Below are 24,426 nucleotides of genomic sequence, written 5' to 3' on the forward strand. Positions count from 1 at the left end.
GCAGCTCCCAGAGCTATTTTTTTTTCATTCTCACACATAATGTTGTTTTTAATCAGGTTTACCCATTTCCAATTTCTCAATTGTTACTGTTTTTCGGGAATGTAAGTTTATACTGAAATTAGTGCTGTAGATTATTTTGTTTATTTTCCATCTATTGAATTTGCTGTTATCGGTTTGATGTAATAGCAGTGTCTTAACAATGCCTCAAAACTTGCATGAAGCAATGTATTTTGAATAAATGTTAGGAAAATAAAGACCTATTTGTTGGCATGGAAATTTAGCAAATTGCAGCTTAGCACCCTGTATTGCTTCAGTCTAGACACTGAAGATTTTTTGAGTTTTGAACAGTGCATTTCCAGATGTAATTCAATGTTATTGAACTTGTTTTGGAATCTCGAATACTTCAATCCATCCATTTTACATATGACAGAATGTTCTTGTCGTCAGAAATGCCAAAGTATTGTGTCTTTTTCTGGGAGGATTTTCTGAATGACTGGAGTTGAGTGGAATGTGTATTACAAGAAACTAAAGCTCTAGAGGAAAGTAGTTTATAGCAAACTGCTTTTTTTTTTTTTTTTTTTTTTGCATTTGATTTTACTTTTATATCTACTGTAATTACAGCTCTTGTTGCTTGGCTTCTGACCAACACTGAATTAACAAGTTAGGTCTCCAAGTGCTCCAAGTTCTTTAGGTTACCACTCCATCCTCTCCTTCCCCATTGTCCCTCCTTCCCCAAAACAAAAACAAAATAAAAGGGAAGACGGCGCATTCCACAGTAAACAATGTGCAGAGTAAAATGTGTATGGTGTGTGCGTATTCTTCCTCCTTTTAAAGAAAAGGTTGAAAGCCACTTGGCTGTTAATCATTATAAAGAAGTAAGGCACAAACTCCTTACTTCTTTGGGAAAGTCACTTCTTCAAATGTTGGGTTAACAACTTGGTGTGTGCGGTTTCTTTTGTTTCTGCTTGTTTTCTGTTTGTTTATTGATTAGAAGTAAAAACAATTTATCACAGGATGTAAAATTTTTGACAGGCTAGAGAATGAATTTGGAAAATATACAATGAATTCTTACAAGGTACAAGTTTTGACATACCTATTTTAAATTATCTTCTAAAATTCAAATATGCATTATTTAAGCATGGAGAAAAAATACTACTGCAATAATTTTATTATCCAGATTTTGAAGCTGACCCTTTCAGACAAGCCCTTTCCTATGCCCCTTAAAGTCATGAATAGCTTTCCTTGAATTCTGCGTATGGGAAAACTTGAAGGAAGACAAAAATGTAGCTTGTTCTGCTGTTTGGAGTTGTATCATGGTGATACCAGATTCAGTAGTGGGTTTTTTTTTTTTTTCCTTCATTAAATTCAATAAAGCCAGAACTTTGTGCACAGTGTCAAGCTCTAAGAACTAGATATCAAACAGCATTAGTTCCCCCAAACATATTAGTCCACCCAAAATGTCCTCTTGCACCACACTGGTCTCAGCAAGTAGCAGATATCATTAATATGTCCACACTACATAATGCAATGTAGTACAAAAATGCCAAGCTGGCTCTAAATGAGAAGCAGGGTGAACCAGTCTGCAGGGAGCACCACGCTGCCATGGCTGAGACTGCCGCTACCTGGTTTAGCCCTTGCAGAGTTAGCTTGGGTGTTTGTACGCTCCCTGATACGGTGTAACCTAAATACATCAACAGCCACCGTGCAAGAATGGAAAGTTAAATACTGCCAGGCATCTTACAAATTTTGATGGAATCACATACTAAACATTTAGATAGACAATAAAATAAATTACTTATTAACGCTCCAAAACAAGTCTTACACATTTATTTTTCTAGGTCCTGTCATAGGTGAAGCTCTCCATGACTTTATTCTCATTCTTAAGACGTGTCTTCAGCCAAACAAAGACCCCCAGATGCGCTTAAAACTTTTCACTCTTTTATCACAGTTGCTCCAGAAAGCAAATGAAACCGTCAATTCTCAGGGGTAAGTAGAGTTCTAATTTCACACAACCATTTGAACACCAAAGTAGCATTGAAAAGTAATGTCCATGGTAATTATTTAACCCCTATAGTTGTGTCCATGTTTGCATTTAGCATTTCTGGGAAAAGAAGGACTTTCCCACCATCTGCTATAGCTTATTTTCCTTGCTGTGCGTTTCTAATAGTGCTTAGAAGAGGTATGCAGAATACAATTTTTTTTTTTTCAATTATTGTCATTATCATTATTATTATTATTGAAGTCTGGACTTTCTCCTCTGTAGTCCTTCTATCTTTGTCAGCATGGAAGACTTAAAATGGATTTCATGCAGACTGGGATAGTTTTCAAAAAACAGAACAACAACAGCAACAAAAAATCACTGAAAAGAATGTATGTTTGAAAGCAGAGATGGGGATTCTTAGGAATTCTTTGCTTTTTTTGTTTTCCCTAGCCAACAGCTAAATCCTTAAGCTTTGCCTGCAGCTATGGAAAGGAAACAATCAAACACCAGAACAGTATGGATGTTTAAAACTGATGGTCTAATATGGTGTTTAAAAAGCATTATACTAAATGTTTGATAAAGAGTTATTATTACTCTCTTGGTGACTGCTGCTGAAAGTCTATTGTTGCTTGGCCCTATTTAAGCATTGCAAATATAGTTTAACTGTAATTTACACTGCTTATAAAAACCCTCTCTTTATAACAATCCCAATAATAGGGCCCTTTTGTCATTATTTAGCTCTCTTAGTTGTGCAAACGCTACCACAAAGTTGTCCTGAATACAGATATCATATCTGCTGCACTTTTCCCATTGCCTGCTGTATTTAGCATGTAAATGTATATTTTGATGCATCTTTTTTCATTTTTAACTTTAAAAAAAAAAGAACAGTTTGAATATTAATCACAGGAAGCAGTCTACCTAAAAGTACTTTGCTAGCAATATTCAGTTACACTTGAAGCTTTTTGATGGTTCTGATGAGCAAATGGGCAAACTCAGAGTGGGCATTCTAATGCACTGAATGCTTATCCCGGTTCCGTGAGGCCATGTTATGCTGAATGTAGACATATTTTTGCCATTTTTATATATGTATTTAGTATATTCCAGGCCTGCATCCTATAATGTGTGTAAAAAAAGGGAGAAGGAAAAAACAAACAAACAAAAAGGTGTATCCTTTTAGTGGGGATTCCATGTAAACTTAAGAATCTCTGCTAGCACATCCCCAATGGATTCTGGGCTAGTATACTTAAGATGGCATATAATGAAGCTGTCCTTAAAATTTTAACTCTTGTGCTGTGTTTGTTGTTATCTATGTTTCAGTATTTTCAGGATCCAGTATTAAAAAAAGAGAAAAGGAGAAAAATCTCCTTGTAGTCAGTGGATTACTTGTTTAAATAATCTTGTAACTAAGTGGTAGTTACAAGATCGGTCTAGACATGCAAGAATCTTCCTAAAAGAAATAAAAGCATGTTGGAAACTATTTCAAATTTTCCAGGATCTGCCTATTTGGTGTAAGCTAATGTAGTATGTCTCAGAACTGTATCATCTAATTTAGAATGCAAAGACCTTGGAGCCAAGAAATGTCATCTGGGGTGTTCTGCGATGCCCTGAACACAATAATAATGCTTACTAAATATGCAATAATATATTTCAGTCTAAAATTGGAATATAAAACTCCTTCCTAACTATTTATTATTATGGCCTAGTTTTACTGTCCTTTATTTACTGCAGAATACGTTGTTAGCTCCTGTTCATCTACTGCACAGAATCGCATTTATTGGGTCAGCAATTTAGTCTCGCTGACATTTCCTCCCTTTGTGTTTTCCATTATCTGGTCTCCTGCTCTTTCTCCTTGGAAATAACATCATATGTTACAGCAGAATAGAATATGAAGGTTTGGGCTTAATTTTCGGTTTTACCTCTCATTGTGATCTACAGAAAATTATTTAGGCTACCTCTAGGCAGTACGAGAGGAATATTACGTGGCGTGCCGCAGCGTCCTGATGCCGCAGTGCTCCAGGCCATGCCCCTGGCTGGAGCGTACTCGCTGACACCTTCTGGTTTCCTTCGCATGGGCTGCGGCGCTCTTGTCCAGACAGAGAGCTGGAAGGTGGCTAGGTCACAGATCGGGCACATAGGAAGAAGCTTTCATTTAACACACAACCTTATTCATTCTTTGTCTCAAGTTTCTCACCTGTACGGTGGGGTTGATAGCATTTCTCTATCTGAAAGAGTCTGACGTGCTCACATAAGCATGTTAAGGTAGGTCCTGCAAGTATTACTTGTAGAGAGGTGATCACTGCAGGACTACATGGGGAACTTCACCAAAGAGTAAACTTTTGTTTTGGCAGTAGTCAAAGTAAGTAGGATGAATTAAAAAAAAAATAAAAATAAAAAAAACTTCTGTATGCAATCTATTTTTTTTTTTTTGTATGAAAAATGGAGCCAAAGAAAAAAATTTCCCTGAAAAAACAATGAGCTGCCAACTTTGCTATGATTCCCAGAAGAGGGAAATTACCAATGGGAAAAAAAAATAGAGGAATATGTTTTAAATTAATGTACTGTGCAAATATAGTCACACATTACACCAGCTCTGCGCAGATAGCAATGATGGCAGCTTTTTAGCTCAGGGCAGTATGAGTGGGTAGCTTTTTTTTTTTTTTTTTTTTTTTTTTTTTTTGATAAAATACATCCAAATAAGTTGGTATATCTTTGTATGAAGAACCCCTCCTGACTAGGGTTGGCCCACTCTAGCTCAGTGTGTCTTTCTGTCCTCTGAGAACAAGAGAAATGTAATGAATTTTACAACTCTGTTTATCTCTGTAAACTAAAAAGGAGTGGAGGGAATTAAAGCTCTGTGAAGTTTTGATCCTACTTACCATTGTAACATCAGATGCTTTAATGTAGCACATAACATATATAGGTTTTTACATTTGAATAGATGTTGGCAAAACATTTTTAGTTATTGATTTGTAAAAGCAAATCCTATTTTGTCCTGATTACCTGGATTTAGGATATTAACACTGGAGGAAAAACAAACAAACAGATAAATGGGAGTAGTGGTTTTAACCTGTTTCCAAGACCTGCTTTTTATATCTGCATAACGACTAGGTATTATCTGTACAGATTCATATTTTGGTTATTTCATGTCCAGTTGAGAATAAAGTCTCAACTCGGTGAATACGAATAGCACAGACAGGGTATGTTCTTTCACGGAAATAGCTCACTTTTAGAATTAAGTTACACAGCTATACAACAACAAGATTTGAAAATGGAAAGAGGGAGAATTTAATTGCATCAGCAACAATTAAAAATACATCTTGATGGTAATTAGAGATATTGCAGTTTTTTTCAACCTTATTATCTCATATAAAGTAGTAATAAGTTTTGCTTACATGCTTGCATTCACTGTTTGAAGTAATTTGTTTAGTTTCTTAAAACTAAATTTGTTTAGCTTCTTAAAGACATTCTACCAGTTGATATATGAAGGCTTTTAGTTATTATACTAAACAGAGTTGTGTGGTCATTGACATTATTATACCAGATAATTGCCAGATATTGCTTCACTGATTCTAATGCAAGGCACTAGAACAAGTATATGCATGAATAGCGTAGCATTATGGCTAACATAATGCTGATGGAATCTACCTTTATGTTTTGACAGATTGTCATTCATAATTTCCTTTTAGCTCCAAAGCAGTTCTGTGCTAACAGACCAGCAGCTGCTTCTGTTTTTCTGTAACAGAGCTCTCTGTTAAACTGTAAAGAAAAATGGTGGTCATTAACACCTTTCTGGCATCTTTTTGAATAGAAAATTCTTAACTTTCAAAAGATGTGTTTAAAATAATCTAAGGATTTTGACAAATTTGGATGTGTCTAATGGGACTTCAGATTACTGAATCTTAAGTGCCATCTGCTGGACAAGAAGCAAGAATTGGTATCTAACTCGCATTTCTCGAACACTGCCTGTTCCTTTAGCCAAGCCGTTAAGCAACAGCCAGGTATGTGTATTTTCAGCACATAGAAGATGGAGACTTTCAGTTTTGTATATATACAGCTAGATAATTAAGGTCTGGCAGACTAGCCAATTGTATTTTTGTCAGATTACACCTGGATGATAAGGTCTAACGGCAGTGGATAAAGGGTAGTTACAGGAGACGCGAGGTAGCTACAATTACATTTCTTAATACATTGATGCAGAATTATTATCAAAATTCTTATCATTGCGGGACGTTTTCGTTTTGTTAAAAATGCTTTGTTGTTGACATCTGTCCATCATGTTCCTCCTGAGGCACGACACGTCTCTCTAGGAGCCACTTATTCATCCCGCTGTTCTAGGGCTCTTTGGTGAGGAACAGCTTCTTCCCTTTCTGTCAGGCACGTGGGTGATAACGTGCTGTTTTGCACTCAGGTGGCTGCAGTCCAGATCTGCTGAAAGTTTGAGCAGAATGGGACACGAGTCAAGGTAGATTTAGCCTGTTATTAGACAATCTGTTCTGCCTGCTGCCAGCTGTTCTCTAAGGCACAGAGGCAAAGTGAGTAACCACAGCCTTAATTAGCTAGTTTCAGGCCAGAGAGCTGTGTCTTCTTGACACAAAAGCCTTTTTAAAAAAGGCTTGTGTCTGAGATTTATGCCTTTTCCTCTTCATTTAAAATTGCTTGAGCTGGAATTATATGAGTATGAGGGAATATTACTTACTGCAAGTTGTTGGCTCCCACAACATTTTAAATATAATAACAGCCCGTGCAGTAGAGGAAGCGCACAGAACATCAGTGAGAAAATCAGATTTCTGTGTATGTGATGAAAATAGATCGTTGTTTATGGGTCTAGTATTACACAGCATGTCCAGCATCGTTGGAGTCAAAACCAAACTTGTATTGGGACTGGCGCCATCAGAAAATCCTGCAGACCTCACATTCTTGAGGCAGACAAGTTTCTGAGCCAAGGGAAAGCTGAAGTATTTTGTGTGGACTTACGGCAATATCAGTAGTTCAGGTCTCATCAATAGCATTCATACTTTTCAGATTATAAGTACTTTTCACTGGACAGTCTCAAAGGGCCTTACAAATAGTAATGAATCCTCACAGCATTCATATGGGGTGTTATCTCCACTTCACAGATAGAGAAAATGAGACAGAGAGAAGGTAAGTAGTTTACCAAGATAACACAGTGAGTCACGGGCATAGTCTGAAGTGGGAGAAAGTCTAGCCTCCCCCTTCTGTGAATGTTAAGTATTTGTTTAAATATTACCTAGAAAAATTAAGTTATGAAGGGCTTATCACAGACATTATAATCATGCTGGTTTATAAGATTTTATTTATTTATTTTACAGGGTTTTTTTTTCTGTTCTGCCTATGTGTTTCTATGACAGAAAATTCTCCTTTACATCCTGTCAGTCTCTTTACCACTTTCTCATGAGCCTTTATTTTGCTTTCTTGTTTTTGGCTGTAGGCAGTTCCTTAGCTACCTTGAGACTGTGATAAAAGACATGCTGGCTCCTAATCTGCAGTGGCATGCTGGAAGAACAGCAGCTGCCATCCGTACTACAGCTGTATCATGCCTTTGGGCTCTTATTCACTGCGAAATGCTTTCACCAAAAGAGGTAAATTCCTTCTTTCCCATCAGACGTACTCTGAAATCTTAGGCAGGAAAACAAAATAAATGCAAGAAAAAAGAATAAATCCTAATAGTTGGTAATGTTTTCAGAGGGATGTATACTTTTCATAATAAAATTTATTGATTGCAGTTGGGTGTTAATAGCTGAAATGATCAGTAGTTAGGGGGGACAGTCACAGTGATAAGGGACCCAGACCTGCAATGATATGGTGAGCTGCAGAACTCACCTCCGTGAAATTTTGTAGGTCTTCATTGTAGCATAATGTCAGTTATAGAACATAAAACACCAATCACAGACTATTAACAGAACAACTGGGATATTTGACAGCACTGGGCCCTTAGCCAGCGCATTTGCAACAGCACTGCAGCTAGCTAGGATATGCTTTTGTGTAATGTGGCTCAAAACTAGTCTGTTTGCCTTGGAACCCAGAGGTCCGTTTAGGAGAGAGATCTAAAAGATGCCTGGAAAGGGCAAAGGGAGATAAAATGGAGCTTGAAGGATAGCTGTATAAACTGTGAAGTTGACAGCTAACAGACAGTATATGCGTATTTGTTATCTACCGTGGTGATCAAAGATTAATCGAATCAGAGGGCTTTTTGAAGCTTGTTTGCTAACAAAAATGGTATTCAGAAAAAACGCACTGAAAAATGTTAAATGTTTAAAAAAAAAAAAAAAGAAAAGAGAGAGAGAGAGAACATCCTGAAAATGTTACTAAATATTCATAGCCTTTATTTCCTTTTTAACAGACCTTAACTGACCAAAGTGCTTAAACACATGAACTGGTTCATTTCGCATATATGAAAGTGCTTATCTCAGAGACTGCTGTCACATTTAAACAAGGACATCTTTCTGAAACAGAAAATGCCTTGCTGCATTAATGTATACGAAATGTACATATTAAAGGGAAATTATGAAACTCACTGAAAATGTTGTATTACAGTCTTTATTTTTTAAATTTCCTTTTAGAATAAGAGCACCATCTACTGGTACATATGCATAATTCTTATGTCCAAATTATTCAAAGTCTTGCCAACAAATTTTTTAAAATGAAAAGGCAAGAAGGTTTAAAGCTTTTAGTAGTTAAATAAAACTCATCTGCATATGTACTGAGTATTCATCAACTGGATGATCTAATGATAGATTTTCATTTCTCAAGCTTAGTTAAAGGCAAAAATAAAGCTGTTTATCTTGAGGATTATTCAGTACAATTTTTATAAATTAAGCAAGCCTGTGTCTGTCAGATTTAATGAGAATTGATGTAACCAATAAACACATTGCCTAAGAGTGACTGAAAAGCTATTGTTCTTCTATGTTTTTCTTGTGAATTGTAGATCTTAGAAGTTGAAGGTATGCTGATGCCTCAAATGATTGCCTCCCTGGATGAAGACTCTAAAATGACTCGACTAATGGCTTGTCGTATTGTTGATGTTTTTTTCAAAGTCTGTGGGAGGCAGTTTGATTCAGATAAGCTCATCAAAACTTACCCAGGTATGGCAAGAGGTTTTTGGGGGGGTTTTTTGATGGAGGTGTCAGTGTCTCCAGATTGAAGAATTACATTTGCTTTTTCACCTGGAGTGTCATAGTAGCTTTGTTTTTTAAGGATGAAAAGTATTGTGCTGGATTAGTAGGCAGATTCACTGTCTAGCTTTAGGATTCACTGTGCAGGTTTTCCACCTCACCTGGAGGTTCACTGCAGCTGGTAACAATGGAAGCACTAACACAGACTACGGAATGGCAGAAATATTTTATATCACTGTGTCATCTAGCTTTAATCCCATGTAAAGCGCTAGCAAAAAAAAATATAAACAGTTTGAGATGCAAATAGTGGTAGATCTTATGCTGACTCCAGTTCTCAGCCATTCTTATTTCATTCCCATGCACATGTTCTCCGGCTATTTGTGTTCTCTTATCTGGTGTTCTATCTATTTGGGTAGATCTTCCACACAATTTTATAGATATTAAGAAAGTGGAAAAAGTAAAGGGCTGCACAATATCATACATTTAATAGCATTTTTGTGTGAGAGACACAATTTAATGTCTTAATCCTGCAGAGATTAAGACATGTTCTTAACCTGTCAAGTGAGACTGCTTATAGTGTATGAAGTACGTGCATACATTTTAGAGAATCAAGGTGTTAAACACCTAGAGTGCGTGTTGTTGAACTGTGACTCCAACAGCACTTGCATCTCACAAGGCTGCCCTACACTAGCTTTTTAACTATAGTATTTCATTTATTTGAGGTATCGTACTGCAGATAATTTAATGTCCTTCTCTTTGCCTACGTCTCCCCCATGAGCAAAACTGAACAAAGTATCCTGACGTTATTATGAATTAAACCGCTAGATGGAACCTCACTCAATATTACTGTCATCACAAGGTTTGCCAGTGTTTCATCTGCATCAATTCCTAGTTTAGACTGTATGAAATAATGTTCTAACTATAGTGAAAGCGGGACAGTAATGCATTATATAAATGGTAGTCACATTGTTCTCCTTGCTGTGTTTCAGAGTGCCAACAGCAAACCACAGCATTGTACCATAAATAGACCTGAATAGATAGTGAATAGATAGAATAGATAGTGGAGGGTTTTTTTAATTATTTTTAATTATTTTCTGTAATGCCTCTTAGGATGATGTTTAACTGCTGAACAATAAATTTGCAGAAGTACAGTCTATGCTATGTAACAGGATTTCTGTTCTCAGAGATATATGCAAATAAGGCTTTCCCAAACTCAGCATCTTAATCAATGATATTTTTGTTACGTGGGACAGCAGAAATGTAGCAATAAACACTTCTACTTTGGAGAAATACATAATCGGACAATCATCAAAGCATACCTTTGCATTTAGCGTATTCAAATACTCTGAGATGCAAAGTCATTGACAGAAACTGCAATATTTGATAAAAATACTGTGCTTTATAGAAAATAATACTTAAACTCTTTGTTTCTCTAATGCATTCATAAACATGCATAGTACCTTGTTAGGTAGAGTGTTAGAGAAAGTTCAGCTGAATCTGAATAATTTCATACATTTATTTTGATTTTTTTGACAATAACTAAACTTTAATTTCTAAAGAACAATCCAATCATAATATACTGCATGCTTTTAGAACCTATATATTTCATGTATTCCAAAGGTCAAAAGACAAAAGCATGTTGTAAATGCAATAGTAACTTCAGTAATTACAAAATACATTTGCATTTTGAAATAAAAAAGAAAAAGATAACTTCTCACCTCTGTTCATAGTGGTTTTTGGTTATGAATATTTTGATTATTCAGTATTCAATATTATGAATATTTGCAGAAGTCTTAAAGCGGCTAGATGATGCTTCACCTGATGTACGACTGGCAGCTGCTCACACCTTAACTAATTGTTTTAAATGCTTAAAGGACAATGACATGAAATCTTTAATGCAAAATAATATTCGGTTTCTGTACCAAGAACTGTTGGTACATCTGGATGACCAAGATCAAAATATCCAAAATGCAGTCCTAGGTAAGACTCTGTTTTATGTATTTTTAACAGTGTTTTTTCAAATACTGTTTTTAAGTGTTCTCTAAAAGTAGTACATACAGCTAGAGACTAATCTGAACAGGCTGAAGGCATTGGAAGTTTTCCTTTGGGTTTCAGTGGATGTGAGCTCAGGCCTTTTACCTGAATGCTACATCATGACACATTACATTTTTGCATGCATCTGGGTGGGAATATCAGTATATCTGATATATCAGAAGACCAGAGACACTAACTGTTGCAGCATGTGACCGTATACTAGCTTGTTTGATGGATTTTGTGGAATTTATTGGTGTGTCAGTCTGTGCTCAAACATAGAGATATCAGAATACAAACCTCAGCAAAAAAGAAGGGAATCAAGTTGTCATGACTGCTCAACTTGCAGAAGCACAACTTCGCAGTTAGGTTGCACCTACTTTGAGGGAACTCGGATAGAGAAGGGCAGCTAATAACTTGTGAAACACATTTTTGTTTTACAGAAGCTTTAAAAGAAGGAAGCATTTTATATCCAGAAATGCTCGTGAGAGAAATTGAAGTGGTTGTACATAAGCATCGAACACCAGTCTATTGCAATCAACTGCTACACCACATTCAGTCACCCAAAGAATCAGTTTTATGAAGCAATGCTGAAACTCGTTAGTGAGCTGTATGTGACATTTATATGATCTTGATTGCTTTCATATTTCATTTGTACAAAGTAGCCTGAGCAATAAATAGATCTTTTTCTTTATAAGTTCTGTATTAGCTCATTTAAAAGTCAAATGAGCACAGTTCTACATTTTTTTGCCATTTCAACAGTTCTTTGTATTTGCTAGTGATAAAACAATGTTTTAATTCATTCTGCATTGGAAGTTTTTCAGATACAACAGTTAAAGCAGGAATGTTGTTCAGGAATCTGACACTATTGGTAATTGAGAATGGTAATCTAGTTAAATTAATAGTCCAGTGTCAAAGTTGTATTACAGTAATTCAACTAAACTTTGGTCTTTCAAGGATCATTTCAAGCTCTGGAAAGTTTTCAGACTTTGTAGAGTCAGGTCTGTGAGGATCAGTTCTATCAAAAATATCTAGGCGAAACTTCTGTTGCATAATGCAGCAAAATTTTTATGTTTTAAGTACTCATACTTACTATGCTGATATAATAAGAACACATTGTGAGCAAGTGTCATGAAAGAAATGGTTTTTATTTTCTGTCATAAAATGTAGTACAATGACAATAAGGTTAACACTTTTAAAACTAAGGTTTATACATGGGAAAATGTGCTGTTTTGTCATATAGATTAACAGTATTTATATTTTTGTATTTTTAAATATATAGCATCTGCTATTTTTGTTTATACTAAAGTGCCTTGGATAACAAGCAAAATTTGTTTGCTTATTACTTTGAAATGAAATACTCTTATGTTAAAGCTTAATTTTTTTTTTTTAACTTTTTAGGATATAACTTTTAGGGTATTCTCATATTTTCAGCAGTGTAATAAAATGAGTGATCTTCTAGATTCTTCTCTGAGTCATTATGGAATAGTATGCTATTTATTGCACACAGAAAAATCATGGAAAATCAGGCTCCTGTTTTCTTAAATTATGTGTATTACAGACAAAAAATGCTCATTGGCATTGTATCAAGCCTTTTATCATGCCTTGGCTTGTATTAAGCCTAAAAGAGGAGATTCTTCAAGGTTTGGAAATACTTCTTATGCTGTAGAAAGTCCTCATGTTTGCTTGGCTTTCTGAGCTAACTTTGTCTTTTCAAACTTGTGATGTAACTGTTAACCAAACCATGATCTGTTTAGAGCAATATCTACTTGTATTCTCAAATAAACATTTAAGAGAAATTAGATATGCAAGACATTCTTATTCCTGGCTAAAAAGCCAGTCATGCAAACTTATGACCTGTCCTGCACAGAATATTGGGTCGTTTTGAAAATCCTAATGAAAGGGACAAGTAAAACTAAACATACACAGTAATAGAGCAGTTTCTTAGTAATCCAAAGGTTATTTTGCATTCTCCTAGAATAGACTACTCATTTTAAATCATATATTCTATCTTTGAAGCTTGGTTTTCTTTTCATGAAAAAGACAAAATATAATTCTTCCTGTACTGAGCTGCATTTTAGTTGAGTAATATAATTTCTACTATATTCAGTATCTTCCTTCTAGAATCACTTCTCAAGACCAAGAAGGTCCTCAGTCATGCTGTCCTGAAGCAGAATTGAAGATTTGCTTTGTTTCCCCCCCCTTTCCCTCTCTTCCCTATGAAGATCAAAAAAACAGTTTCTGGTTACACGCTGTTGTAAATGTACATCTGGCACATGGACAACCATGCAAAAGTGCTTGGGCTAAATATGATACAGAGGTTTGAGTGCTGTTTGCAGAACTGTAAGGTCAGCTGAAATTCTTAGGAGGCACAAAACATGTGAAATGTATCAGGTCACACTAAAAAAAAATACAATGGCAAGTTGCATTCTCAACATAACCTCAAATATAAAAATCACTAGAAAACATTGCATTGCTTGTTTAGTCTAATTAATAATTAAAAAGCCAATTTAAATAGATTGGAAATAGACTACATAGCTACCCTAGTAGAGCACTTAGAGTTTTCATTTAATACTCCATAGTCAAAAAACAAAGTGTTTCAAAGTGCTTCAAAGCATCAGGTTCTTCCAATGCAACATGAAATTCTGCTTCTGCAACAGGATTCCAGGTCCAAAGTTCTAATTGTAAAGTTCCCTTGAAATTCCACCAGATGTATCCTATTGAACCATGTTATTGCAGGCACAATATCATTAGGATTCTGTATTGGCAAAAGTGAGATTCTTTTACTTTACCACTGGCTGCAGCCTCATGAAAGCTGTAGTATGGATGTTGTGCAGGAATTTTTAATCACTCCTGTGATCTAAAGAACGTATGAAAACCCAATTTCAAATGTGGGAAGAGAGAAGTGTATCTTTAGTGCTCTTAACTGGGGTACAAATTGTCAGTGAAAGCTCAAGTATCCACCATGTTTAATATCTTGAGTAGGCTGGGAAATATTTTTGTTATCTTTCAGAACAGTCCATTGTGGGATGTGTCCCAAACAAAAATCTCCGCATCCTGCAACAAATCAGCTTTTTTTCTTCAGAGCCAGGACACTTTGTGAACTGGATATTCAGATAGTCTTTCTAGAGACATGCTAAGCAGCAACCTGATCCTAGTTTAGGTATGTATGACAAATATAGACATGCTCCACTACATTCTTTTATTAAACAGTGTTCTGGACATAGGACCTCAAAAAAATGCCTACCTTGGATATAATTTACCATACTTCGTCTTATATATCCCAAATTTCCCAGATCCCTTTATGAAGAAGTACTATTATGAAGTCTCCTGTGGATGGTGCATGAGCCTGGGTTTAGTAAGAACTTGGAAAAATTATCCTACTTATTTAAAAGCTATTTTCCTTGAGAATCAACTTTCTTAGGTTCAATCTTTTATTGTAGCAGTGGGAACACAACTGAAATGTATAGATTGTTTCTATCTTGTTAATTAGCTATTATATGTACTAGATTTTATTAGGGTTCTTTCCGTAATGTTATTACGATCATATTCATTACATAACTTTTAAGCAAGGACAATTTTTCTTGGGCAAAATAGTTATCTCAAACTTTCAGACTCTTTAGATAAGCAGACTTAGCCCTGCCCTTCCTGTGACGAACAGATGTGCTTCTGTCTTCGTCATTACAAGCTAGAAGGTTGTGGTGGATCCTGGGACTTGGATTCTCAGTGAAACAAAATTTTTGGTAAGTGTATGCATTTGCCTGACTTAATATAGAATCTTCTAAATATTTGTTGACTACTTTAAATAGAATCACTTAGTTAGACATTAAGAGAGCAATGTAAAGTGACACACCTAGACTTTGAGGAAAAGTCTACGTCAGAGAGCAGTTTTAGGAGAGTCTTAAAGTTAAGTATGTTCCCAGATTCATCCATTTCTCATCTGTGTGGACTCTTACTGGCAATCTGCAGATGTCCTTAGAAGTGCATCAGGCAGACCGTAGGTGTTTTGTCAGTAAAGTGCACTGTGCCATCTAGTTGTATGGTAATGACACTTTAATTTGTCTGCTTGGGTATGCAGCGTGCTCTCCAGAGACTGACGTCCAGTTATAACTGGACTGTGCTTCCATGTTTTCTGTCTGAAGAGGTGGCCAAATTTAGTCAGGAGAAAAGTTTTGAGATGATCATGAAAATAGGGTTTAGGTGTGCCCATAATGTCAATAGGGTGGACAATCTTACTGCCCAGTACAGCGTGTGTGATGACCTCTGTTAACAAACTGTATGTGTCCTGAAGTCCCCTACTCCAGCATTAACTGTGTCTTTTATTATCTATAATAACTGTACTATTACTGTTAACTATACCTTAAAGCCTTCAAACACCAGAACATGTGGATTAGAGTTCTGATCGGTTCCTGGATAGGCTTTATCTCACTTGTGGGAAGCCCCTTGTATAAGCAAAATACACCTAACATAGCGTTGCTCCTGATGTAGGAGTAGCGTTTTGGCCCCTGGAAATCAACCACTGACTTGAGAGGAGCCAAGTCAGCTGTTCTGTTTCATTCGCAGAATCTGCATTAGCAGCACCATGCAGGAAGGTGAGCAACTGGTGACTTTTCTATAGAAAAGTGAGTCAGAGCTGGTCCTGTTGGATACATAGTGACTGCTCCTTGCCTCAGCCCTTCAAGTGAAGCTCTAAGCATGTTTGAAAAGGAGAACGATAAAGCAAAAAATCTTTCTATTAGGCAGCTGAAGGATCAACAAAAATTACAGTTAACAGGCTTGTGTCCACTTACTGAGATCAATCCCCCAGGAAAGCTCAAGAACAGCAGTAACTGAGATGAAGCAGCAGATGAGAGCTGTGGGGAGAACGGCTGCTCTGTCAGCCTTCTCTGTATGTAATCGGCTTTTCTTGTTAATGGCTGAAATCCCCTCTAAGTCAGGACGACAGCAGGATCTTGTGGCAAAATTGAATTGAAGTGCTTTGCACGCCCCTTTTAACTGATAACCTAATCGCCCTGTACAGAGCACCACTGCCCTTGGCGCACTCTGCTGATAGTGTAGGGAAAGGGCCTTCATCACTATAACTGTAAGGTGCAAGGCAGATGGAGGAAACTTTCTTTAATGAGCGTTGAATCGGACTTCCAGACGCTTTAGGCAATTTTCATACTAATGCACATACATGATCAGATGATCCTTGGACATGGGATCCTTCCCATCCTTGGACACAAAGGCCACTGCAGATCCTCACGTTAAAGAATGCTTCCTCAGTCTACAGGATGCTCTTGCCCAGCAACCCACGGTATCCAATGTCCCTCCCTGCATTGCTACCAAGGTCCAATATCCAGTATTACCACTCAGCGTTAAGACTCCTCTAGTCCACTGTGACTAGAAACACCTTGCTGCACTGGTCTCTATCACATTCGGTCCATACTTCCTTTAATTGCTACCAGGCCCAGGACCTTAGTGGTTGATAGCCAGGGCGAGAGCACACAGCAGAACAGGCTTGCAGGAATCACAGTGGGAAGAGCAGGAAATAAGAATGTGGGAAGGAAAGAAGGAATACAAAGCTGAGACTAGATCTGCCCTTGGACTGCAGTTTCCCCATACCTGGTGTCAATTCACAAAGTTTTTTTTAATATGTTCTTAACAGCACTATAGACTGTTAAAACTGAAATGTTTTTAATATGATTTATTTTTGTCTCTGTTGATCATTTTTTTACAGACTTCAGCTTAGCCAGTAAAATTAACTGAGTTGGTTTTACTTTCAGAGCTCGTTGTCAGCTGTTCAAAAACTTGAAAGAAATTCTTATTTGCTTCAGAGCTTTTTTTTTCTGAAATACGAAAAAAAAATCCCTATCTATATGCACCAGCTTCTTTTAACAAAATCTGAACATCAGACCAAGGTTTACTTAAATCCTAGAAGCCAAAGGTTCTGTTGCCTTTGCAACCTCATAGCTGAGCAGCAGAGGGAAAGCTGGGTCTAAGCCACCCATCTCCATACTCTCAGTTACTGGGTCCCAAGGCAAAAACACCTGCCTGGGACAGGTCGGAGCAGCCCAGAGAGCTGGCGTGGTGCCCAGAGGCTGCCGCTGGCCTGGTCCTGCAACGCACCTGGCCGGGCTCCCATGGGAGGGGAGGAGAAACATCCCCGAGCTGTGGCCTTATAGCCAAAGAATTTGTGACATTTACACTAAGTAGGAATCTGATCTGATCCTATCTTATGCCCTTAAACATACCCCCAAATTACCTGTTCTACCCTAAATACAGGAAAACAGGTGCCAGGACAGAAGCGTGAGGTAGTTTTGCTCTCTGCAAAGTGTTCAGCCATGCATGGAGAGGAGGCTGCAGGGACCTGCTACCTCATGCTAAAAAGCATGTGTTAGATTCCAGGTATTATTGGGATCACCTCAATTTTGGCTAAAGCAATTTGAAACATTAATATAACCAGAACAAAGCCATTTTAAAACAAATCACTATTGCCTAAACGGATTGCTACATTGACTTCAACTCAAGTCTTGCATTAATGTCTATTTTGCATCCTTCTCTGTTTCTTAAGGATTAACTTCTTACCCATTTCTTATCCAAATAACTACAGAGTTTGTTTACTTAGGAAGGTGACTGAAATGTTCCCTCCACTTCTTTTTTTAATACATATTACCCAATGTTTCCCAGCAAGATGAGTTATTTTTCTTAAACACACCAATAAATAATAATTTTTGGCCTGGTTACACTTTCTTAAGTGACACACATCCTATTCTTCTGTTTATATTCACTTGAACTACTCTCGACTGCAGTACATGCCATTAAGATGGCCATGAGAAAGCTGTATGTTTGGGGAGATTAAAGATTTACAAAATGTGACTCAAATACAGATTTCAAATTTAATTTATTTGCATCCATTCCCCAAATATTTGAATAACACACACACACTTCAAACCACGACCTCTTCCCTTAGAACAGGCCTGCCAGTAATTGAATATACGTGACATGCCTTTGTGGGGGGGTTGTCCGGTGGGTCCCGTGGCCGGACGCTGGCACAGGCAGAGCTCATTTGTGTGTAACGCCAGACCCGTGCCTCAGTCCCGGGAGCAGTTCGGGGTGCCCTGCCCCTGCCCGGGCGCCCTCGAGGAGGGAGAGAAAACCCAAAAAGGCCCCGCAGGGAGGGAGCAGCGCAGAAATGACAGGAAAGAGCAAATTAGGGTCCAAGGGGAGGTAGCTGGCTGTGTGCTGGTGCCAAAGGGGGCACCACACCAGGGCTGTGTGTGAGCGAAAAGGGTGGTGTAGCTGTGTGGGAGTTGTGGGGGGTGTGAGGGGTTGTGTGGCTGTGTGGGGGCTGGTGTGCGTGTCCAAGGGGTGGCGCGTGTGAGGCCGGGTGTGGAGGGCAGCGGGCGTGAGGGGGTGGTGTGGGGGGGTGCGTGTGTGTGTGAGGGGGTGGTGTGGCCGCGTGAGGGGTGAGGGCCTGTGTGTGTGAGAGGGATGTGTGTGTGTAAGGGGTGCGTGTGTGTAGGGATGGGGGGTGTCTGAGGGGGTATGGGTGTGCGTGGGCTGTGTGTGGGGGGTGTCTGAGGGGGTACGGGTGTGCGAGGGAGTGATGTAGGCACGTGTGAGCTGGGGTGGGGGTGGGTGTGAGCAGAGTGCCTCTGTGAGAGGGGTGGCGGGGGGGGCAGTGTGCTGCTCTGGTGCGTGTGTGAGGGGTGCGGGTGAAGGCGTAGTGTGGGAGGGAGGTGGTGCGTCTGTGGTGGGACGCGCGTGTGAGGGGGGGGGTGTGAGAGGGCGAGTGCGCGCGCACGCGAGCGGTGTGGGAGGGCGACGGTGAGGTTGAAGGTGAGGGTGCGCGCGCGGGTGCCCTGCGGGGGGGGGGGGCGGGGCCGGCGCCGGGCCGCGCGGGGGAGGGGGCGCTGGAGGCTCGAGGCGGCGGCGGCGCTGCGCGGGCGGGGCGGCGGCTCCCGGCGGCCCCGGTAAAGCGGGAGGGCGGGGCGAGGGCAATCTCTGCTGCTGCTGCCGCCGCCGCTGCCGCTGGCTCTGCTTTTCCCTCGCTGCCACCGGCGCCAGGTAACGACCGCGCGCCGGGAGCTGCGGTCTCGCGTGGGGCCGCCGGGTCCTTCGCGGCGGGGCGGGGGGGGGCTCCTGTGAGGGGCGCCTCTCCCTCCCTCCCCGCGTGAGGGCGGGCGCCGGCCGCCGCGGCGAGGGGTCCCGGGGTCCCCGCGCCCCCCGCGGAGGAGGGGGCTCTTCCTTCTCGCTCCCTCGGCGCGAGATCCGCGGCCGCCCCCGGCTCCCCGCCGCCCGCCCGCCCGCGGCTTGGCCCGCCGCCGCCTTCCCGCCTCCGGAGCCGGCCCGCGCGGGGGCGGGGAGGCGCCGGGGGCCCCCGCCGCGCCGCGGCCCCGCTGGGGGATCGGCCCCGCCGGGGGATCGGCCCCTCCGGGAGCGCGGCCGCGGAGCCGGCGGTGCGCGGGGGAAGCCGGCGGCCGTTGGGGCCGATACCGGCCTCTCCCGGGCGCCCGGAGGTGTTTGAATTCGCGCTGTGGCGCGGGAGGGAGAGGGAACAATCTCTGCTGCGGGCGCCTGCTGCTCGGCTCCTCCTGGCCTGCAGCCTGGCGGCGTTTCCCTGTCAGGAGCGGCTGCAACCCGCAGCTTCTCACCCTGGTTTTCAAAGAACTGCTAAGTGTGTCAGTAGTGCTTTTGCTTACTGCAGTTGCTTAGCTTTAGTGCAACGTTAACACTTTATAACTCAGCTTGTGACTGGCCTAGTGCTGATTAGTCCAGCACTACATACTTCTCCTCCCTGCCCCCAAACCCCCGGGGTGTCACCTCAAGTCGGCTTGTACCTGTGAACCGCTGCTGTGGGAAAAGGCTTGTCGAAAATACTTTTTTTTTTTTTTAAATGGAATAGGTCAGCATCAGACCTGCCTGTGATTGGCTTTTCTTAGTTTTACTACAAAATAACATTACAGTATTTTAGTCTTGCCATTATTTGCAGATCACAGAACTGCGTTATTGATGTTGTGATCAAGTTTGGTTACTCCTCTGTAACTATGAGGAGTAGAAGCACCTGATGAACCGTGAAACTGTTTGGAGGCAGTGCCTAGCTGTCTGTGACAGTCCAAGAAGTGTCATGCCTGTCTTATATATATTTATATTTATATTTATATTTATATATATATATAAAATTCCTTTGCCTTATTTCCTTTTTCAAAAAAAAACCCCAACAACACTGCTTAACATACATAGAAGAAGCAAATCTTAGGTAGCAGATTCCTGGTTGAGTGTCTCTACAATACACAGAATCCCCCTATCCGGTCCTCTGTTTTTTAGATTAACGTTTCACAAACAGGAAGTGAAATCTTTTCTGGATTGATTATTTTTATATTTTCTATCTTAGTGCTATCGAATTAACTCTTAGAAGTTAATGCTTCTGTTGAATTTCCAAGTTAGTCTTAATGTCCAGTTTCTGCCCTAAACTGTAGGGGTTTATTAATATCTGTTTATTTACATAATAATATAAATATTAGCTGCAGGCTTTTACTTTGTAAGTGATCTGTATGGAGGATTTTATTTACAAGCTTTCCCTGTTCCCAAGGCATATTTTTACATCCGTATGTTAGCAAATCTGACAGAGAGATAAGCTAAGCTGATTCACTGACTTGTGATTTGGTTGATAGTAAGAGTTGTGGACTTTCTGTGTATTTGGGTGCAGGAAGCTAGAAGTCTTACTAAGAGCAGGAGGTTGGGTCAGATTTTCTTTTTTTTGGTTGAAGTTAGACTGAAAATATTGAAGTTGTTTTATTAGCTGACTGAAGCGTACATTTTTTGGAGTGAAAGAGATTAAGTATAGTGTCTTGCGTTTGTTATCTTTGAGGAGGCTTGTAGTTAAAATACACCCGTGTGACATGTAAACATGCGTGAAAGTGAACTCCTTGGAATTGCCCTCCTTCATGGAAGGCAACTGAGGGGTTAAAAAAGCTGTGGGCTGGCCGAGGCAGCCGTGTCCAGTAAATTCAAACTGTGCCTCTGACTGACAACAGAAGCTCTGAGAGGCTGGATCAGCTCAGCCGGATCCTCCGGGCTTTGTTGCGCCGCGGAAGCCATTTTGGGATCCTGCGGAGCGGCGCGGCGGGGCGCGGAGCGGGGCGCGGAGCGGAGCGGGCTCGCCGTGCCGTCACCGCGGGAGCGGCCGCGGCTGCCGTCGCCAGCCCCGAGCACGGGGGACGCATGGCGCCGCGCTTCGGAGACACCGGTTTGATACCAAATGCTTATTGATGTTTTGTGCGCAGCCGTGATTAATCCGAGGGCTACCTGGGCAAGCTCAGGGGGCGTTTCGAAACTCTGATTATTATTACTTTTTTCTCTATAACAGCTTAATCTGATGAAGGGAGGTTGTAAACAAGGCATTGAACCTCTTTAAATGCGGAGGCCTGATGATCCTCGTGCAGTAAATCATGGGAGATTTTCAACTGCAAGATGATCTGCAGGTTCCTAGTTTACAAAATGACTCAGTGTGTTGCCATGCAGAGTTTCAGGTGCTGTGTGTATAAACAATGAACAGACATGTTTATTGTTTCACCATAGCTGAATGTATAGCTGGTTTATGTGTAGCTTCCTTTGTAAAAAAACATTGAAATGGCACTTAATATGAATATGCAACATCACTGTTTAGCAAAGAACCCTTTTTTGTTAGGAGCATTACAGTTTGACACCTGTATCTGGGGATCTTTGCAATAATATTCAATGGTAACATCTAGTTTAAAATGTGAATTTTATTACTTGAATCTCTTTTAAAAAGGAATACTGATCTTTAAAGTATGTTTGTTTTTTAAAAAATGTCAATTTAGCTTGGAGTTCTTTGCTCTTCAGCCTGTTTGAACTTGTAGTTATTTGGGTATGTGGAAACATACTTCATGGAGTATATTTGCATAGGAATTCAATCTGGCCACTATTTTTTTTTTAACCAAAAAGTATTTTTATTGGTTATTCTGAATAACAGAAAATAAAGTTTGAATTTACAAGTAAAAATAGCTTGCTCTCAGGAACTGATAGGGTCACATGCTCTACTTTCATTGCACTTTCATTCTACATTCATTAATAAATAGTTAATAATTTGTGCAAAGGTCTGTTTAGTCTTTTTGGCATTAGTATGTTAAATCATAATGACTTAACTGAGTTCACTTGCTTTAGAAGATTGGAATAGATTCTGCTTGAAGTAGAACCATCAACATCTCCATGAGATTTTTAAGCTTCTTGCTTGTAAACCCTTATAATCTAAAAAGCAAGACATACTTTCTTGCCAGTTTTCTCATTCCTAGCTTGTCATATAGCCATGCAGGTTTGCTATGTCCAGCAGACTTATTTTACTGATAGTACTTGTCTGGAGGGAAGAGGGGGGGGGGAAAAAAAGTTAAAGCCAGGTTTACTTCCCTTTTGCCATCTGTGAGTTGCAGCATGGTTCAGTAATTACAGCGGTTTTCTGGGACTTGGGAAACTTGGTTTTAATTTTCTGCTCAATAGCAGACTCCCTGGTGTGTATTTCTACTCTGCCAGTTTTCCGTTTGTGAAATGGCAATGTTACCACTTCCTTTGTCACAAGGGTGTTTGTAAGGAAGTGCCTAGATAGTATGTTGATGGAGGTCTATTTATGTAGCTAAGATAAGTCATGAGTGGGGTTCGTACTTGTCCTTGCCATGTGTCGTTTGTAGTGTATGTACAGTGTATATTGGGTACTGCTCTCCCCTTGTGACACTCCCATGCTTAAAGGCCACGATCAGAACATATCATCTTACACAGCATCAATGAAGCTTACTGCAGTGGTACCAAGGTTTCATTGAGGCTGTCCAATTCTGAAAATGGTCAGATATATACTTCTGTTACAGGTAAACAGGCTTATGGGGGAGCAATATGGCCTGAGGTCACTCTGCTTCATATTCCACGTCCTCTGGAGATAGCCAGGGCTCTGTGCAAAGGTAAATTCTGCTGCCCTGATTTAGGGAGTCCTAATGCTCCCTTGTATTTTGGCCAGCTCAGAATTTGTCTCTTCTCCTGCCCTTCTACTCTGCATGCTTAATATAACACTGATGCAATTGATTTGCAAGGGAGAAATGATGCAAGATTGTCATTGTCTCCTTCTCAAGAAAAAGCAAATAATCGGGCTGTGTCCTCTGTAGGAACATGGAAGCTAGTTTGTAAGCTATGGAGCAATGATAGATGAGAGTTATCTAATGTCTGCTTGCATTCTAGCTGAAATATATGCTTCTCAATTGCTTTTAAATTCTCATAAACATTCTTGCTACTTTTTTTTTTTTTAAAGCAATTACGTACTTAGTTCTTTCACTATATGCATCCCTTCCCAATTTGAAATAAATGTTTTGTGGGCTTCTTGAAGAAGGAAGGACATTTAAAGTTTGAGCCCAGTAATATTTGCAACAAATCTGTTATTAAAAGCCTGCATGAATCTGAGGCCAGGCATTCTTTGGTATCTAAATTGGAAATCCGGTGGGCTCCAAAAAGTGCTGAAACTAGAACTAGATACTACATCTGCCTCTCTGATCCCCTGCCAAGTTTTGTGGGTTTTCTGCTCTGGTTGTATATGAAAGTTTCGTAAACAAGAGGAATTCATGGGCTATATGAGCAGTAGAGTGCTGTCAAATATGAGTGAACAAATTAGAGAGACTTGTTGCTCTCCACCCACCCCGATCTGTTCTGTAGTTTAAAGTTCTGCTTGTAATAGTATGTGGAATATTTCTAAGTAAAGTGGGTCGTTCATTTGTTGCATGATTTTTGTGTTGAAGAAATGGACGTAAATATATTCAAGGCTTTTCAGTTAGCAATACTACCAAGTTCATATTTTAAAACTAACTTGAGATGATGCATTTCCAACTTTATCAAATAAGGAAAATAAATTCTAGCACTTAGTTCCTTCAGAAATCAAGAAGGGGAAAATTGGTGGGGAAGAGGAAAGAATAGGAAAGAAAACTGAGCCAATGTGTTATTTTTCAGTCTGCCTTTGCCCTGTCCATCTGTGCAGCAGAGACTCAAGGAGGAGCTGGGTAGCAGTGGAAAGCTCTCCCTCATAGCCTAGCTTCCCATGTGGAAAAATGTTGCTGGGTGTCAAAAGCATAACATGAGCTGCTGAACAGCCAGGTCCTGGATCTGCTGTTGGAAATGGAAACTAGATCTGCAGATGAAATTGTGTGTTAAATAGTTGTGCCTTTTAGTTCCAATTCAGCTCCAGTGGAAACTGTGAACAGAGGTATCCCTAGCCCATGATTTCAAAATCTTTCCATTGGAATGGAC

The 24,426-nt window shown here is 40.0% G+C and overlaps 2 protein-coding genes across 7 annotated transcripts in view; both read left to right on the plus strand.

The window, feature by feature from the left end:
* Window positions 1-12,975, plus strand: part of DNAAF5 (dynein axonemal assembly factor 5) — a 33,187-nt gene extending 20,212 nt beyond the window's left edge. The window contains exons 9-13 of the mRNA XM_013950959.2: window positions 1,839-1,986; window positions 7,431-7,581; window positions 8,928-9,084; window positions 10,903-11,094; window positions 11,589-12,975. Of these exons, the coding sequence (XP_013806413.2) occupies window positions 1,839-1,986; window positions 7,431-7,581; window positions 8,928-9,084; window positions 10,903-11,094; window positions 11,589-11,728 (788 nt within the window). The 3' untranslated portion in view covers window positions 11,729-12,975. The remainder of the gene's footprint in view (window positions 1-1,838; window positions 1,987-7,430; window positions 7,582-8,927; window positions 9,085-10,902; window positions 11,095-11,588) is intronic.
* Window positions 12,976-14,800: 1,825 nt separating this feature from the next.
* The window catches only part of SUN1 (Sad1 and UNC84 domain containing 1), a 36,241-nt gene continuing 26,615 nt past the window's right edge, over window positions 14,801-24,426 (plus strand). For 3 of the 6 annotated variants that reach the window (XM_067306353.1, XM_067306357.1, XM_067306358.1), the window contains exon 1: window positions 14,801-14,888. The gene's annotated coding sequence lies outside the window, so the exon portion shown is untranslated. Of the gene's footprint in view, window positions 14,889-19,135; window positions 19,195-21,326; window positions 21,377-23,006; window positions 23,097-24,426 lie in introns of those variants that run through there. The other 3 variants (XM_067306354.1, XM_067306355.1, XM_067306356.1) reach the window with 3 other exon arrangements.

This window comes from Apteryx mantelli, chromosome 16 (genome assembly GCF_036417845.1).
Source record: "Apteryx mantelli isolate bAptMan1 chromosome 16, bAptMan1.hap1, whole genome shotgun sequence".
NCBI lineage: Eukaryota > Metazoa > Chordata > Aves > Apterygiformes > Apterygidae > Apteryx > Apteryx mantelli.